Source organism: Alosa sapidissima, chromosome 1 (genome assembly GCF_018492685.1).
Source record: "Alosa sapidissima isolate fAloSap1 chromosome 1, fAloSap1.pri, whole genome shotgun sequence".
NCBI lineage: Eukaryota > Metazoa > Chordata > Actinopteri > Clupeiformes > Clupeidae > Alosa > Alosa sapidissima.
The window spans coordinates 21,451,093-21,468,723 of NC_055957.1; the positions used below are offsets into that span (position 1 = coordinate 21,451,093).

Here is a 17,631-nt window from a genome sequence, read left to right on the forward strand (position 1 = left end):
TTTGCAAGTTCAATTTTAATAAAAAAAACAGTGATATGAAGTACAAATTCAATTTAGAAAAAAACTGACAATAAAATAAATAAAAAATGACAGGTACTTTTTGTACACCAAGAGTTTAAAATGAACACTGACAAAACAGCATGATTGGACAGATTAACTGTTAAATAGACACTAAGAGTCTGATTTGATTAAATTACCAAAGTAGGCTGTTATAGTTTTTAGTTTGTTGTTGAGAAAGTTCTGTTCTACCTCCACTCTTCCACCAGGACCAGCAAGAGAGGCAATCTGAAAGAAAAAAAAAAGGTAGTATACCATGTCATGCTCTCTTTGCACCTACCAACAAGAGTTCAACTCAAACTGACTATTTCTCTGTACCCGCAGAATGCATATGACTAGCAGTCTTGCATCATTAGTGCAAGCAAGCAAGCTACTTGAACACCAGACAGAAGCACGAAGTAACTGTGCAACTTGGATCATGAAGTGCAATCATATGTCAATAACACAAGACCAAAGCTGGCAAGTCCAAAAATACATTATTACATTGCCTAAAGACACCTAAAATAAAATCAAAGTATTTTTGAGAGGTGTGTGTGAAATGGTTCAGATTGAAGTCTCTTATCAAACATTAACAAGGACCTTATTTTCACTGGCTACACTCTGCAGACACAGGTGGCCTGCAGACCACACCGACGGCCTACATATAGACCAGCCGCAAAAGTCAGCTGACCAAACCATGGAGCATGAAATGACATGCATTCGCAGGAACACACACACACACACACACACACACACACACACACACACACACACACACACACACACACACACACACACGAGGGGAAGGCTTAATCACTTGTTTAACCTTTTTCACTTGTTAAGGGGCACACACCCAATCTTTGGTTTGATTTGAATTGAGGACTTAACTGTAAGGTTTTAACTATAAGGAAACAGCTCAAACATGTTCCAAAAGCTTAAACATGGTATTTTATCTAGTAACAATTTAACTACCAATGTGTACCAATGTAACCAAACACAAGGCACTTTTTGACAACAAAAGAAAACCTCCATGTTGATGAATGAGGCATCTGAGCCACTATTAATCTGATGTAGTTAGTCATCTAAAACAATGTGGCGTGGGTATGGATCTACCCCATGCCTCTCTAGCAGCTCTACTGCAGAGTTGGGATTCTGCTCATCTGAGAACAGGAGCACAAATAGCCCCAGGCCTCACCACTCATAGTGAAAAACACTAAATACTGGACCAGGAAGTCCCCATGTGCACAACGAAAACACACACACACACACACACACACACACACACACACACACACACACACACACACACAGCCAGACTATGAGTAACAGTATGTGTTCTGGAGAATCACAGGTATTATTCAAAAGAGAGAAAATGTGTTTCTTACTTGCTCCATGTCTGCATTCCGAGGGAGAAAATACACTATATTCTCACATATCAACTTTGACAACCTGAAAATTTCAAATGTAGAGCTAGTTAAGGAAAACAAAAAAAGAAAGGGATGCTCAATCAACAAAAAGAGCATTAATGAAAAGAAAAGCTTCTGTTACTGAAACTGTTGACATGAAATGGGGGAAGAACATACACCTGACAAAGGTATTCAAACCTAAAACCCCTGACGAGAGGAGTGAAACATGGCCAGGACAGCCAAACTAAAGGATATCCATCAGGCGTCATCATGGTCCTGATGTCGAAGACGTCTGCACTCAAGTACTCGGGCCCTCCCCACGGGGGACTGAGGAAGACCACGTCAGCCCGAAGCCTAGGGGCCAGCTGCAGGAAGTCTCCGTGCAGGAACTCGATGCGGTCATCCACCCCGTACACCTGCGCATTGTGCCGTGCCAGAGCCAGCCGGCCTGCATCAATGTCAATGGCTATCACTGAGAGAGAGAGAGAGAGAGAGAGAGAGAGAAAGAGAGTAAGAGAGTGAGTGAGTGAGTGAGTGAGTGAGAGAGAGAGAGAGAGAGTGAGTGAGTGAATGATTGAGAGAGAAATGGATCCAAACAGACAGTTACACAGAGACTACTTGGATCTAACAATACTGTGCCAATTGTATTTATCTGCTTGAGGCCAAACATGTGATATGCAAGATATGCAAAGGGACCAGTTCTTAGACACTGTACTGGTCCTACAATACCTGTTATTATGGAGATTTCTTTTTCAAAGCACACTGCAGAGTGTCTTCATTTTTATTTGACACGAATATCCTCAACCCTATGTTATGATACTGTTGGTCTGTTTGTTTGCCTGTCTCTCTTTCTATGTGTTGCAGGGTGGAGTCAGTGCACAGGTGTTGCTAGTCAGCTGATCAGGGATCCAGCTATAAAGAGGCTACCTGGCTGGGTTCGGGGTCCCCCTTCTCTCCAGGAGAATCTGCGTTGCTTTTATTTTGAGAATGCATTTTACATTGTACCCTGACTTACATTACATCTTTATTTTTCCACCATCTTATGGACACTGACTGTAGTTTACGTTTGCCCTACATTATTACTTTAATAAACATTTGTTAACGGTTATCTACGTGTGGTCTCATATGTTAAGATCACCACAAACGAGCCTGGTGGTCTTAACATATTGGGGGCTCGTATCCGGTTTAGCTTTGGGACCTTTTTTCTTTTTGCGGAGTAGGTAAATGCGCAGGTATTGGGCAGGTGAACGTCCCAAAGTGGTGTCAAAAGACGCAACTAGGTTGAATTGTGTATTTGCATATTGGATTGGCTACTCCGTTTGGGCTTGAGTGCACCCTAGAAGATCAAATTCGTCGGGAGACTCGCGTGGATATTACTTGTTTGATAAGAGTGTTTTTGTAATTAGTTTTGTTGCGATTAAATACATGGAGAGAGGGAAACTAGTTTGGATTCGCCAGGCTATCTTGTAAACAACTGAAAATTGGTAAGTGCTATCTCCGCATTGTTTGCGGAGACGTTGGGTTTTTGTTTGTGTTGATGGAGCAGGTAGCCTACCCTGCGATAGATTTTAGACCGTTCTGCGATTTCTGACCATGTTGGGGGGGTTGGCGTGCTAAACCCTGGGCTGAGGACACAGCCGTGGTCTGTCGTCTTGAGGGGCCTAGAGCCCGGATAGTCGCTTCCAGCGGTATTGTGATTAAAAATCTCAGTCCTCGGGGGGGAGCGAGAAGACGCAGGTATAGTTTATTTAGGGGTTGGATGAGTTAGGTGCGGGGAGCTCCTGATCGCTGGTTTGTTTTTGTTTCTGCAGACAATGCTGGTTATGCACAACGCCAAGTGAACGGTAGGCTATGGTTGTTGAAGTTATTAGTCACTAAATGTGGGAATTCTGTGGAGTGTGTAAGACATAATAGCACCTTGGTAAACTTTGTCAGATTTATTGTAGGTTTCGTTGTTTAGTTGCGGGATTAAATGGACGCGGTTGAGAGTTTTTTGGCCGCTCCTACAGCGGAACTTTTAAATTCCCTCTCAAAAGATAATGTTTTTAAGGTGGCAGAGCATTTTCAAATCGAGATAACCTTAAGTAAAACCAGTAAAGTGCATGCACTTAGGACATTTCTGAAAGATAGGCTGGTCGAGCGACAGGTGTTGACTCTCTCTTCGGATACGGAGGAGCCAGCTGCACATTCGAGCCCTCATTTGGTAGCTCCGGTGAAGTTGTCTTTTGACACTTCACGTTCCAATGAAGGCCTTACATTTGAACAGCGTAAGGAGCTGCGGCTATTAGAGTTGGAACAACAGTCTAAAGACCGTGATTTAGATCGTCAATTGGAACTGGATAAATTTAAGGTACAGCGCGAATTGGAATTACAAAAAGAGGAATATGGGTTGAAGGACAGGGAACAGGCACGTCAGTTAGAACTGGAGAAAATTCGGTTTATGCATCAGTTAGAAGAGAAGAAACTAGCTCATGAAGTCGAGCGTTTGCGGCTGGTGGCTGAAGGTAAGATTACTGATGGTACCCTGTCTGGTAATGACGGACGTTCGGCAGGCTTGAATTTAGCTCATATGATTAAATTGTTGCCTAGATTTAATGAGAAGGATCCAGACGTTTTTTTTTCTTTGTTTGAGAGCATAGCAGAAGATAGAGGTTGGGATGACACTGATAAAATCTTGCTCTTGCAAAGTGTACTAGTGGGTAAAGCTCAGGAGGCTTATATTTCTCTATCGGGGTCTCAGAGGAAAGTTTATAAGTCTGTTAAGGAAGCCGTCTTAAAAGTGTATGAGTTGGTGGCCGAGGCCTACCGCCAGCGTTTTAGGAGTTGGCGGAAAGGGGAGAAGCAGGCTCACGTGGAGGTAGCCAGAGAATTAGGCACTCATTTTTATCGTTGGCTGGCAGCAGAGGGTGTGAGTGATTTTGATGCTTTATGCAACTTGATGGTGTTGGAACAATTTAAAAGCATTGTTCCAGATCGGATCGCTATTTACATTAATGAACATAAGATAAAGACTCCGGCTGAGGCCGCTGTTTTAGCGGATGAGTTTGTGTTAACCCACAAGACATTCAGCAGAGACTCTAGTTACCGCGGTGAGTTTGGCTATAGGGAACCACGTCAGGGAAAGTTCTTTGCTGGTGCTGGGTCTGGCTCTGCCATGTCCAAGTCTGAGTTCAATTCAAAGTCTAAAACTGAATTTGATTCCAATTGTCATTATTGTCTAGAGCGTGGGCATTGGAAAAATGAGTGTCCGGTGTTGCGTTCCCGGAAAAGGTCAGACGAGAAGTATGACTCTGGGAGGCCAGTAGTTTTGGCCAGTGTGTGTCAGTCAGGTGAGGCAGAGGGGTCTGTCCCACTTCAATCAGAGGAGGCTAGGCCAGTTGTGTTGGCGTCTCAAATGAGTAACCTTAGGGGACACATCGAGTCCTGGGTACCTGAAAAAGTCCTGGATGTTGAGCGTGACTATGCTCCATTCATTACTGAAGGTTTTGTTTCTATGGTTGACAGCTACAAAAAGGTGGGCATTCGGATACTTCGCGATACAGGCGCTTCAGAATCATTTATTTTAGAGTCTGTTTTGCCTTTTTCTCCGCAGTCTAGCACCGGTTGCAGTGTCTTGATTAAAGGCATTGGACTTCAGGTTTTTTCTGCTCCTTTGCATAGGGTGGTTTTGCAGTCAGAGTTGGTGCAGGGTCCAGTGACCATAGCTGTTCGACCATCGCTGCCTGTGGAAGGCGTAGATGTAATCTTGGGGAATAATTTGGCGGGTGGACGTGTTTGGCGTGATGTGACGCCACCTCCTGTTGTCAGAAATGTTCCATCTGTATCTGGTTCTGATAGTTGTGCCATTGAGTTTCCTGACGTTTTCCCATCTTGTGCAGTGACTCGTGCTATGAGCCGTTCTTCGGAGGTGGTTTCTAGTAGGATGGGCAGTAAGTCAGAAAAGTTGATTTGTTTGCCACCTTTGCCCGCTCCTTTGTCGCGCAGTGAACTGGTGGTGGCACAGCGAGAGGATTCAGGCCTAGTTGACTTGTTTACATCTGTTCAGTCTAGGGAACAGGTTAGTCACGGTCTATCGGGGTATTTTCTGCAAGATGACCTGTTGGTGCGTAAATGGTTACCCTTCAGTGACCAAGACATAGCTAGCCCTGTTTATCAGATTGTGATGCCTAGCAAATTTCGTGACCTTGTTTTGAAGACTGCCCATGGTGGACTGTCTGGCCATCTGGGAGTCAGGAAGACATATGACCGGGTCATGCGTTATTTCTACTGGCCCCGTTTAAAAAAAGATGTTGCTCATTTTGTGAAAACCTGCCATACATGTCAGCTAACAGGGAAACCAAATCAGGTTATAAAACCTGCCCCCTTGTATCCAATACCACCAGTTGAGAGACCTTTTGAGCATTTAATTGTGGACTGCGTTGGTCCATTGAGTCCTTCAAAGTCTGGTTCTGTCTATCTTTTGACAGTAATGTGTCAGTGTACCCGGTATCCGGCGGCATATCCATTGAGGTCTATTACAACTAAGTCGGTGGTTAAGGCGTTGTCCCAATTTATTTCCATCTTTGGCATACCAAAAACTATACAGACAGACAGGGGTTCTAATTTTACCTCACGCCTTTTTGGAGAGGTTTTAAAGCAGTTAGGTGTTGCACATCAACGGAGCAGTGCTTATCACGCTCAAAGTCAGGGGGCCTTAGAGCGCTGGCACCAGACCTTGAAAGCACTGTTGCGGGCCTATTGTACAGAGTTAAACAGGGATTGGGAGGAGGGTCTTCCATGGCTCCTTTTAGCAGCTCGTGAGGTCACGCAAGCCAGCACAGGGTTTAGTCCCAATTACCTGGTATTTGGCCACCAGGTGCGTGGACCCTTAGCAGTGCTGCAAAGCAACTTGGAAAATACGGAGCCACCGTCAAATCTTATCGACTACATTAGTGGGTTCCGCCGGAAGTTGTTTTTAGCGGGAAGAATGGCCGGTGAGAACCTTGCTAAAGCCCAGAGGAAAATGAAGACCTGGTTTGATCAGAAAACGGTGCAAAGACACTTTAGTCCAGGGGATAAGGTGCTCGCTTTGTTGCCTATCCCAGGTTCTCCGTTCCTCGCAAAGTTCTCTGGCCCTTACTCTGTGGTGAAGCAGGTGTCTGAGTTGAATTATCTGGTTTCCACCCCAGATCGGAAACGATCTACTCAACTCTGTCACATCAATTTGTTGAAGCCTTATTTTTGTCGGTCTTCTGTGGTGGGGGAGGGAGTAGATACTGGGGTGAGGCCAGTAGGAGTATCGGCAGTCAGTGGGAAAGTTCATTCAATCACTTCTGGTATGGTGGCAGCATATACACAGGAGGATGTGAATGCGCCTGATGACGGTGTGTTTCAACCCCGGCTTAGGAACTCTGAGAAGTTGGCAGAGTTGGAGTCTTCTCTTGGCCACTTGTCAGAGGAGAGATTTGCACAGGTGAAGCAGTTGATTACTGATTTCCCTTTGTTATTCTCAGATACGCCCACACGCACACACTGGATTGAGCACGATATTGAGGTAGGTGATGCTTGCCCTATACGACAGCGTTATTATCGGGTCTCTCTGGACAAAGCTAGTTTTATGGAGTCTGAGGTTAAGTATTTACTGGATAATGGGTTAGCGAGGCCATCTAGTTCAAGCTGGGCCTCACCATGTCTCTTGGTTTCCAAACCAGATAATACTTATAGATTTTGTACAGACTATAGGAAATTAAACAGCATTACCAAGCCTGACTCTTTTCCACTGCCCCGGATGGAAGACTGCATCGACCGTGTTGGGGCGGCGAGGTTTGTGAGTAAATTCGATCTACTGAAGGGGTATTATCAGGTTCCTATGTCTGCACGTGCTCAGGAAGTCTCTTCATTTATTACTCCATTTGGGCTATACTCATATAATGTTATGAGTTTTGGTCTTCGAAATGCGCCCGCAACCTTCCAGCGGTTGATGAATAAAGTTGTTGCCGGTTTGGAAGGGTGTGCGGTTTATTTGGACGATGTGGTTTGTTATAGCGATATGTGGGAAGACCACGTAGTACACATCCGTGCCTTATTTCAAAGGTTGGCTGACGCCCATTTAACCATAAACTTGGCCAAGTGTGAGGTTGCAAGGGCCACTGTTAGTTATCTGGGGAAGGTGGTGGGACAGGGACAAGTACAACTAGTCCGGGCTAAAGTGCAAGCCATTGACTATTTTCCACCCCCTACTTCCAAGAAGGAGCTGATGAGGTTTCTTGGAATGGTGGGGTACTATAGAAACTTCTGTCCGAACTTTTCTACAGTTGTGGCTCCACTAACTAACTTGTTGAAGGGTAAGACTACGTTCGAGTGGTCTTCGGTCTGCCAGAAGGCATTTGATAATGTCAAACTTTTGTTGAGCACGGCACCGGTCCTGGCGGCTCCGCGACTGAATACTCCTTTTCAGATTCAAGTGGATGCCAGCCAGGTCGGTGCTGGGGCAGTTCTATTACAGACAGATGACCAAGGGGTGGAGCGACCTGTGTCATATTTCTCTCGCAAATTTAACAAACACCAGGTCAATTATTCAACCATAGAAAAAGAGGCTTTAGCTTTGATTTGGGCTCTTCAATTTTTTGATGTTTATGTGGGAGGGGGTGTTGTTCCAGTTGTGGTCTATTCTGATCATAATCCCCTGACTTTTTTACATTCCTTGCAGAGTCCTAGTCAACGCTTGATGCGGTGGGTATTGTTCCTACAGCCCTACAACCTGGAGATTAGGCATATTCGGGGGGTTGACAATGTGTTGGCGGACACATTGTCTCGTGCCCCGTGTGAGTGATACAGCTGTAACTTGTCTGTCCTCTGTTATGTTCTTTCCTACACATGGTAGTGCATTTCCTAGTGGCAGAGTACTGGTGAGGGGTTATGTGGTTATACAGAGGATCTCTTTGAGGGTCCTCTGTCTTTATGGGGGGAGGTGTTATGATACTGTTGGTCTGTTTGTTTGCCTGTCTCTCTTTCTATGTGTTGCAGGGTGGAGTCAGTGCACAGGTGTTGCTAGTCAGCTGATCAGGGATCCAGCTATAAAGAGGCTACCTGGCTGGGTTCGGGGTCCCCCTTCTCTCCAGGAGAATCTGCGTTGCTTTTATTTTGAGAATGCATTTTACATTGTACCCTGACTTACATTACATCTTTATTTTTCCACCATCTTATGGACACTGACTGTAGTTTACGTTTGCCCTACATTATTACTTTAATAAACATTTGTTAACGGTTATCTACGTGTGGTCTCATATGTTAAGATCACCACAAACGAGCCTGGTGGTCTTAACACCTAAAACTATGAATAGATGAGACTAGACCGGCACACTGGTTTATCTTACGGCAACGAGGATGAATCTTACCTCTTTTTCCAGTGAGGGCAAACTGAATGGCATTGCCTCCCACCCCACAGAACGCATCCACAATCAGCTCACACTGAAAGCTGGTTTGGACCCTCAGAGCGATGTGCTCAGCGATCCGCTCTGGAGTCACAGAGAACCAGCCCTCTGTCAGGGGAGAGAAAGATTTTCAGCAGAAGCCTCCTGGCCAACACACTCACACTGGATGATTCCCACAGCATGACACGTCTCTGTCGACAAGAGTGCTCAGCTGCTGCAGACCTCTGTCCACATGCCTTTGGGGGACAAACCGTTTCTGAAGTAATATATTGGCAGGTTGAAAAGTGCTTGGGGAATTGTGAACTGAAAAGCATATAATGGCCACAAGGGGGCAGTGCACCTTTGCGATCCCATTTGCCACAGAGCTACCAACGCAATGACCTCATCTATTTGACACTTTCCCCCGCCTCCTCCTCCCTAGTCATCGCACACTGTACAGTGCGTCAGTGTCTTGACACAGTGAGGACTGCCACCAGTGGCGTCTGGACTCATTTTATCCCATTCATGTCTACTTACAGATGACACCATTCAAATCTGTTTGGATTTATTACGTTTAGAAATGCCATTTTTGCCATATACGGTAAATGAATGCGGTGCTATTTATGCTAAAACATTAATTAACAACCTTAAAAATGAACGATTCCCCCTAGTTAAGCACTTCCTCAAGCCAGAACATTTCAGCCAAGTGTGCGGTGATGCATGTCTTTTTTTTCCAGCTCAGTTTTTACACTGACACTTCTTTTCCCTTCTCTTTCGGAGGTTTAATAGACCATATCTTCCTCTCCTCCGTGGGCCTCACCACCATCTGCTTTAGGCTACACTAGCCCCTTTTCCTTTTTTTATGCCTCTTGTATTACCTTCTCCGTGGAGAATAAACCACCTGCCCAAGCAATGCTCACTGGGCCAGAGCAGGCTTCAAAATATGGAGTAATTCAGCTCGGAGTTTGACTGTACCGCCATTCCATCCTGCACAGCGCCAACGCCTAGATGATACCTGGAGGAATATCATCAGTGCTCATCCTTGTGAAAAATCACACACCTAGAAATAAAACTCCATCGCCGCCCTGTGAATTTCACTCTCCATAAATATGCAGATGAGTAGATGTGGTAATAGATTACTGTCAAACTTGGTTTATTACAGTGAGGGTCGGCTGTGTTCAAATCCTACTGCTGGAGATCTGACATGTGATATTCTGTGATCAGAATGCTGAATTGGAGCACTCATTTCTAACCGTACAGCTATTTACATTCTTCAAAATGTAGAGTTGGATAAAAAGTAGGAACCAAAGCGAACAGTGACAGTTCATAGCAATTCATCTATGAGAATAGATTGCCCATATAAAATCACACAGGAAATATCTGCTTGCTGCAAAGCTTGTGAGGAGATCAGAGAGGTTAACCCTGAATAGTCAAAAATATGACAAGCTGAAGCGTGGTTGAGTGCGGCCAGTTGAGATACACCGCTGTTGTGTCACAGATACTGCAGTGTAGAGCCGAGCTCATCACAAAAGCCCTATACCACTATACAGGTGGGTCGTGGAAAAGTTCACCCCCCCCCCCTAATTTAGCTCAAAAAGTGGATCTTTCATATATTGTAGATTCATTAGATACAGTGAAATATTTGAAGAAGAGTGGAGAGGCACAGAATCTATGTTGCTTGAAGTCCAGTTTGATGTTTCCAGTCAGTGATGATTCGGGTGCCATGTCATTGGCTGGTGTGGGTCCACTGTATTTTATTTCAGAGTTAATGCAGCCTTCTACAGATTATTTAGAGGGCATGCTAGAAAAGCCTTTGCATTATCTAATTACAAATGTAAATGGCAGAAGTCACTGAACACTACAATGACTTTGGTCTATTGTCAGATTAAATTAAAATTGTGCTCTTTGGTAAATAAAACACTCCAGGTGGGTTTGACTTTCATAGAAGAATAACTATGCTGAAAAGAACCCAATGCCTAATGGTCATTATGGTGGATGGTCTGTGATATTGTGGGGCTATTTTTATTCCAAAGGCCCAGGGATCCTTATTAAGGTGCATGGTATTATGAAGTCCAAGACGAACTTAAACATATACTTAAAAATCTGTCAATCTCTGCCAAGACACTAAAAGTGGCTCATGCTTGGATCATTCTGCAGGTCAATGAATCAAAACACATGTGCAGATCAAAAAGAAATGGACAACAGAATACAAAATCAAGCTTCTGCCATTGCCATCTCAGTCCTCCATGGAAAACAGTGGGGTGAGTCAAAGAGGAGAATGCACAAGTGAGGACCTGGACAAGATTTTGCAAAGAGGTATGGGCTCAAATTCCTTGCTTTGTGTTTTATGAGATGTCATAGGAGAAGATTAAGAGCTGATTTATTGGCAAAGGGAGGCTTAACAAAGTATTAAATGCAAGGGTGCCAGTGGTGAGAGTTTGCCCTAATTTTTTTCATTATGACCCTAACATAAATTGCCAAAAGATGATGTTTTATACCCCCTTTCACTGATTTTACTCAGAACAAGTGTATTTTTACAGTTGTTTAATGTGTAAGAAACAAACAAATATGAGACTTTGCTTAAGGTGCAGTTTGTTTGACATTCCACCCGGCTCACAGCTGTGATGACACTTGTGATAGTTTTTTGATTAAAATAAAAAATAATGTACTAAGTCAATATGTTGTTCCATTTTCATAATCCATTTAGTATCTTAACTCTCCAGCCTTTGTACTTGCCATGTAGCAAAATAGACTTTAAATATCACAAGGTAATATTCCTGATGGGGCATGAACGACCCTTAGCCCCATGATATTACTGCACTCCACGCAGTCTGTTTCTTAATTTTACTGACTTTAATCTCAGCAGGTCTCATGGTTATAAAATGGCTGTTTAAAGCTGCCCATGCACCATGGCCAGTAGTGCTCAGAAATTAAAGTGGGTGCCTTCTCTCATTATAGTGCTGCTGCTACTCTATGGGAGAAAACAGCAGTGCAAGGGTAGTGTGTGTGTGTATGTGTGTGTATGTGTGTGTGTGTGTGTGTGTGTGTGTGTGTGTGTGTGGGGGGGGGGGGGGGGGCGGCATCCTTGGACCATGAAAACGAGTAGCATCTATGTTGGTATGAATAAGTGAGTGGTTGTGAAGGCTCAGATCTCTCTTTTTCAAACAGAATTTCAAACGCTCTGAAAATGACTGCCTTCTATGCTGCGTGAGACAGAGAAAGCATATAAATTGCATTAGTCATAACATGGGGAAGAATCCACACAGAAATGCTTTTCTTTTGTGGGAAATTTGGGTTTTCATTGTATTTCTCTGCAACTAGAGTATGACACTACTGACTACAAACTACATACATCACTCACCAATTTGTTTCAGAGGTAAAAAACAAATAAAGAATGAATGTATAACGAATACAGGAATGTTAAGAGTTGAAAACGTTTCCCCATAGTGAGAGGCTTCATGAAGTGAAATGAAGGAGTGAGTGTGGAGACCAGGCTAACAAAGATAGGTCCTACAAGGTCAAAGCTGCAAATTTACAGAGTTACTGTTGGATATCAACCAAGACTGCTCAGTTATCTGACAATAAAAAAGTGCCGTACACTCAGTTTTATTGTGTGAATTGGATGGGCCAACAAAACCTAGCCAAAAATAACCACAGGGAAACCATTTGCTCTAGGGCTGAAAGATTAATCGGAATCAACTCAAAAATAGATCTTGAATGCAATTAGCAAATTGCAAAGGCTTCAATTAATGCAGTGCAACTAGCGACTCTGACCCAATGGTTAATAATGTGACATGTTTTATTTTGTTGTTGTTGTCCTTGTGTGACAGACAGAAGTTCATAAGTCAGAGGCACCGTGATCCACATGTGAGATAATCAGATCTTAAAGTGTCATTTGGAAGTAATTTGTATATTTTAATTTTCATCCTTAGATTAGTAAATAGAGTCGTTCATATTTCAATGTTATCTTAATTGGTAATGTTTCATCACGTTTTAAAAATGTATTATATAGTAAATCTTGAACCGAAGCTTGACTTGTATCACAAATCAATTTGCAATCGCAATATCAATCATAAAAATCGCAATGTGATATTTTCCTTAAATCATTCAGTCCTATTTTGCTCCATATTTTGGCACCACTTCACTGTCTCCCATAAGCATGAAGCCTACTGTTAGCCCTTAAGGCCTCTCTGGATTTTATGGTTCACATTATTTCATCCAAATTGCTGTTATTATTTGTTTTAACTTGCTAAATGTGCATTGGGTGTTATTTTGTTTCATTGTCAATAAAAAGACTTCTTGTCTATGATCTTGATGTGGATTATTAAATGACATCACATAACCATCTTGGTCCAGTATAGATAAACGTCATGCAGGCCTAAGAGGTGAATTTAAACTTCAAACACCAGAGAACAGCACCACAGAGACAAGAACATGACCTCCACTCTGGAGGTCACTAAACACCTTCACTGTAGCACAGAAGAGAAGAGAAGCAAAAACAGTCAAAACAAAATCTTCCAGAGAGAAGAAGCTGACTCCAGCAGGAATGTACAGCAAGGCCAGAGGAGCGAGTTTTTGTTCGTTCGTTCACTCACGTCAGCACTATAGCCCCCACAGACAAGATGACAGGGCCAGCTCTTCTAACAGGCCTGCCAAGCAGCCAGCCAGCCATCTTCACTCAGACCCGACCAAACACCACATGCTTCACTCTGACAGAAACATTATATTGGGCAACCCACGTTTCGCCACTCACAGGTGGTGCCATTTACATACACCTTGACTTACCCTTCAGAGCTTTGTTCACAGATACGTCGTTTTGGTCCAAAAATAAAAAATAAAAACGTATGCCTGACTAGCGGAGAGGATTCTGGACAGACTTTGTCAGCAATGTTTATTTTACATTTTTCTTTCTGCTATCTAAAACTTCATCAGTAATGTCAACCCTGTCAGAGAAATAACACCTACATGACCATGCAGAAAATGTCCATCTAGCACTGTTGGACCACAGGCTAAGAAAGAAATGGGATAGACGAACGACTACAATAAACTGTAAGGTGAGTTCATATTCTACCTTTATTATTAAGTCAACTGCACTACAAAGTAGGGTTGGGCGATATATATCGTCTGCGATAATATCGTGATTGTTGTTTTAACGATGTGCAAATTTACATTATCGAGTATTTAAATTACTTATGGGGGAAAAAACACTCAAAATCACGCATTGAAACCCCATACATTCACTAATTCCAGGAGGTGTATGCAAGAGAAGCCCCGTTGCAGCAGAGCAAGTGTCACATGATCGCTAGTGGGTCCACTTTGTCACACGCAGGCCTAATGTTTATTTTGTGTAGCGAGATCCAGACGTAATCTACTTGGGATTTTGTGCAGCTACTTCTGTTCACGTAGCATTAATGAGACAGTCACATTTTTTCCTACATGGTATTATATGGAGAGAAAACATTTGCCTTTGAGTATTTTAATAGTCAGTTGTAAACAAAGAACTCTTCTCATGTAACCCTTTTGTAAATGGACTGAAGTTCGCTCTAAATATCTACGTGTATATAAGTATGAGTATATATACACTTTTTTGATCCTGTGAGGGAAATTCTGTCTCTGCATTTATCCCAATCCGTGAATTAGTGAAACACACACAGCACACAGTGTACACACAGTGAGGTGAAGCACACACTAATCCCGGTGTTACATGGCAACTGGCTCCCGTGTTAACTGGCTGCGTTGATGACGTTTCATGATTGATGACGAGTCTTTGACAGATGTGGCCACTTGCAGATTTGTCACTTTCTGATATACTAGAGACGCACACAAATATGCATGACATGTTTAAAAGTCAAAATTGTATGTAGTACTACATGCACTGGACCATTAATATGCCACCCAAAAAACAAACACCTAAATAGCATAAATTAACTTCACGTGGGTATCGAACCACGAATAAGTTGACCTGTTTGCTTGGTAATCAGACGTCTATCAACTTGCGCCACGAGCCAGCTGACGGCACTCACAGAAATTGACTTCAGTTGTATGATTAAAAGAAGTCAGCTAACGTTATGATAATTGTAACAAGTTAACATAGCTGTTCATGTTATCTGGCTACCATGTTATCATGCAACCGTTGCCCAAGCCATTTAGTAGGCCTTCAAAGTATCATGGTTAAGTTTTACAAACGTTTCACTGAGGTTACGCTGTGGCCGCCCCTACCTGAAGTGTCTGTAGAGCAAATAAATCAGCAAATAAATCAAATAAAAATGTGTATCCTTGTGTTGTGTAGCCTATCCTTTTGTCCAGCCTATTCTTTTAAGAATTCAGTTCATGAAACACAGGCATTGAAACCCACACTGCAATGGGCAGGAGAAGTCTATAACGTGTCCATATTTTACACAAAATTTGCGCACAGGGAGAGTCAAAACTCTAAGGGTTATAGGCTATTAACGTTAATGTTGCCGACATGTAAACATGGGTTTGATATTTTATTTCCCAATTCACACGTTCATGCTTCTCCTGTGGCGCAACAGGTTAATGCTTATATAGCCTATTGCTTTTTCACGCAGTCGACATGGGTTCAATCCTCCCCATTACACGTTTTTTTATTTATTATTATTTATTTATTTTTAGACCAGCAACGCTTCCTCAATTTAGGCTACAGATACTAGGTGGCCACAGAGAGCCTGACCAGCAGTCAGTGAAATGTTTGAAAACTTAACCATGATACTTTGAAAACCTATTGGCTTGGGCAACTGCTGTAGCAAGACAACACCATCAGCCATGCATGTTAACTTGCTACAATCATCAACTGACTTCTTCAAATTGTATAGACTAAGTCAAATAAATTTCACTATGACTTATCAGCTAGTTCGTGGCGCAAGTACGTAGATGAATGGTTATCATGTAGCTTAAGTGGTTTCATTTAGGAAGCAGGTTCGATACCCACGAGTTATTATTAGGCTATTTGTAATTATGTTTTTGGTGGCATATTCATGGTCCAGTGCATGTAGCGTACTACAGACAATTTTGACATTTAAATATGTCATGCATATTTGTATTTGTTCGTCTCCAGTTTCCATCAGAAAGTGACAAATCTGCAAGCGGCCACATCTGTCAAAGAAACGTCATCACTCGTGAAACGTCACCAACGCAGCCAGTTAACATGGGTGCCAGTTGCCATGTAACACCGGCGCAGTGAGCTGCCTGCATCAACAGCGGCGCTCGGGGAGCAGTGAGGGGTTAGGTGCCTTGCTCAAGGGCACTTCAGCCGTGCCTACTGGTCAGGGTTCGAACAACCCTCCGCTTACAGGTCTGAAGTGCTAACCAGAAGGCCAAGGATGCCCCAAATCGATTGTATCGATTATGCTAATCGTTAGCATCTCTATGGGATTTCTCATATACATTAGCCATAAGCTAACGCATTAGTTTCTATTCTGTAACTTGGAATGCTAGCCTACATGATTTCTCTTAAACAAAACATCGAAGGAAATAACTTAGATGTACTCTGTTGGTCTGCTTAGTTTTACAGTGAATCCTAAGTAAAGGTTTTTGAAAGGAACTTCAGCTTCAGCCTTTTTCTTTGGAAACTGTTAGGCCTAGTCATCTTCTTTAATGTAGCTGGCTAGAACATGTCATTACCACACACACAAGTGGGTAAAATTGGAAATGTGTCAGTGACAATGCATTGGTTAATTTGGTTAAAAAGTCACAGGATAGGTTATTGGTTATTATTGTATTGATGCTATTCATAAATAATGAACTTTAAAGTAATTCAGACTTCTACAATTTTTTTTAAAGGATAGACTAATTATCGTTATCGTCAAAATCACAAAAAATATCGAGATATTATTTTTTGACTATATTGCCCACCCCTACTACAAAGCTTTCCATTCAAGCACAACCAGTGTTGGCATGACAATTTCCAAACTGCATTTACAGTGCTGAGGGAACCCCTCATTAGACTTGCTAATGTACGCAGATCAAAATAACTCCACAGGAGATGAGCGCAGTTTGTGAAGGAATGCACACTCAGAGGGGCAGACGAGAGAGAGAGATCACAAATATAAAAAGAGGAGCTGCACACTCTTTAATGCTTTTTATTCGTGACCGACGTTTCGGCAAGCCCGATGAAGGCTGTTGTCAAAGAATTAAGAGTTTGCGGCTATTCTTTATTTATAACAGCTTGGTGTAACATCTTACTGTGAACAAGGTGGTCACACAGGCTTTAAGTTGACAGCATAAACATAAGCGGAGTGCTCCACCAAAACGATCGACCCATATTTTCATAATATAATCTTTTAGAGGCCAGGTTAGCTCCTGAGGTAGCTGATGCCAGTAAGCAAGGACAGGGTTAGTGAAATGCCAGGGCTGGAGACAACTTACCGTGGTCCAGCTTGACGCCCTCATCAAACCTGGAGAAGAGCCGGTAGCGCTGGGCCCAGTACTTGGCTAGCTCCGGTTCTGCCGCTATCTCAGGAGGCATATCAGCGTCTGGCCGTCTCTTCCTCACCTTCCTCTTCTTCTTTTTATTAGGCCTCACCGTGCTACTGTCTTCTATGGAAAAGAAGTACATGGTGATGAAAAATTAGTAAACAATAAATAAATCAATTCAAAAACTCAAAAATATAGAGCAATACATTTACAGGGTACCCCCAATGAATGAAATTTAATACCAACTTTGCACCAATTTTTTTTCTACAGGCCAAAGTGAACAGGCTACAACTAGGGTAGTCTACTTTGGTAGCACTGTGTGTGTGTGTGTGTGTGTGTGTGTGTGTGTGTGTGTGCGTGTGCGT

General features: G+C 42.8%; 1 protein-coding gene across 1 annotated transcript in view; it reads right to left on the reverse strand.

The window, feature by feature from the left end:
- Positions 1–17,631, reverse strand: part of tgs1 (trimethylguanosine synthase 1) — a 24,504-nt gene continuing 6,873 nt past the window's right edge. Inside the window, exons 9-13 of the mRNA XM_042088868.1 lie at positions 17,219–17,389; positions 8,819–8,962; positions 1,698–1,914; positions 1,422–1,500; positions 1–285 (exon numbers count right to left, since the gene is read on the reverse strand). Coding sequence (XP_041944802.1) covers positions 172–285; positions 1,422–1,500; positions 1,698–1,914; positions 8,819–8,962; positions 17,219–17,389 — 725 coding nt within the window. The 3' untranslated portion in view covers positions 1–171. The remainder of the gene's footprint in view (positions 286–1,421; positions 1,501–1,697; positions 1,915–8,818; positions 8,963–17,218; positions 17,390–17,631) is intronic.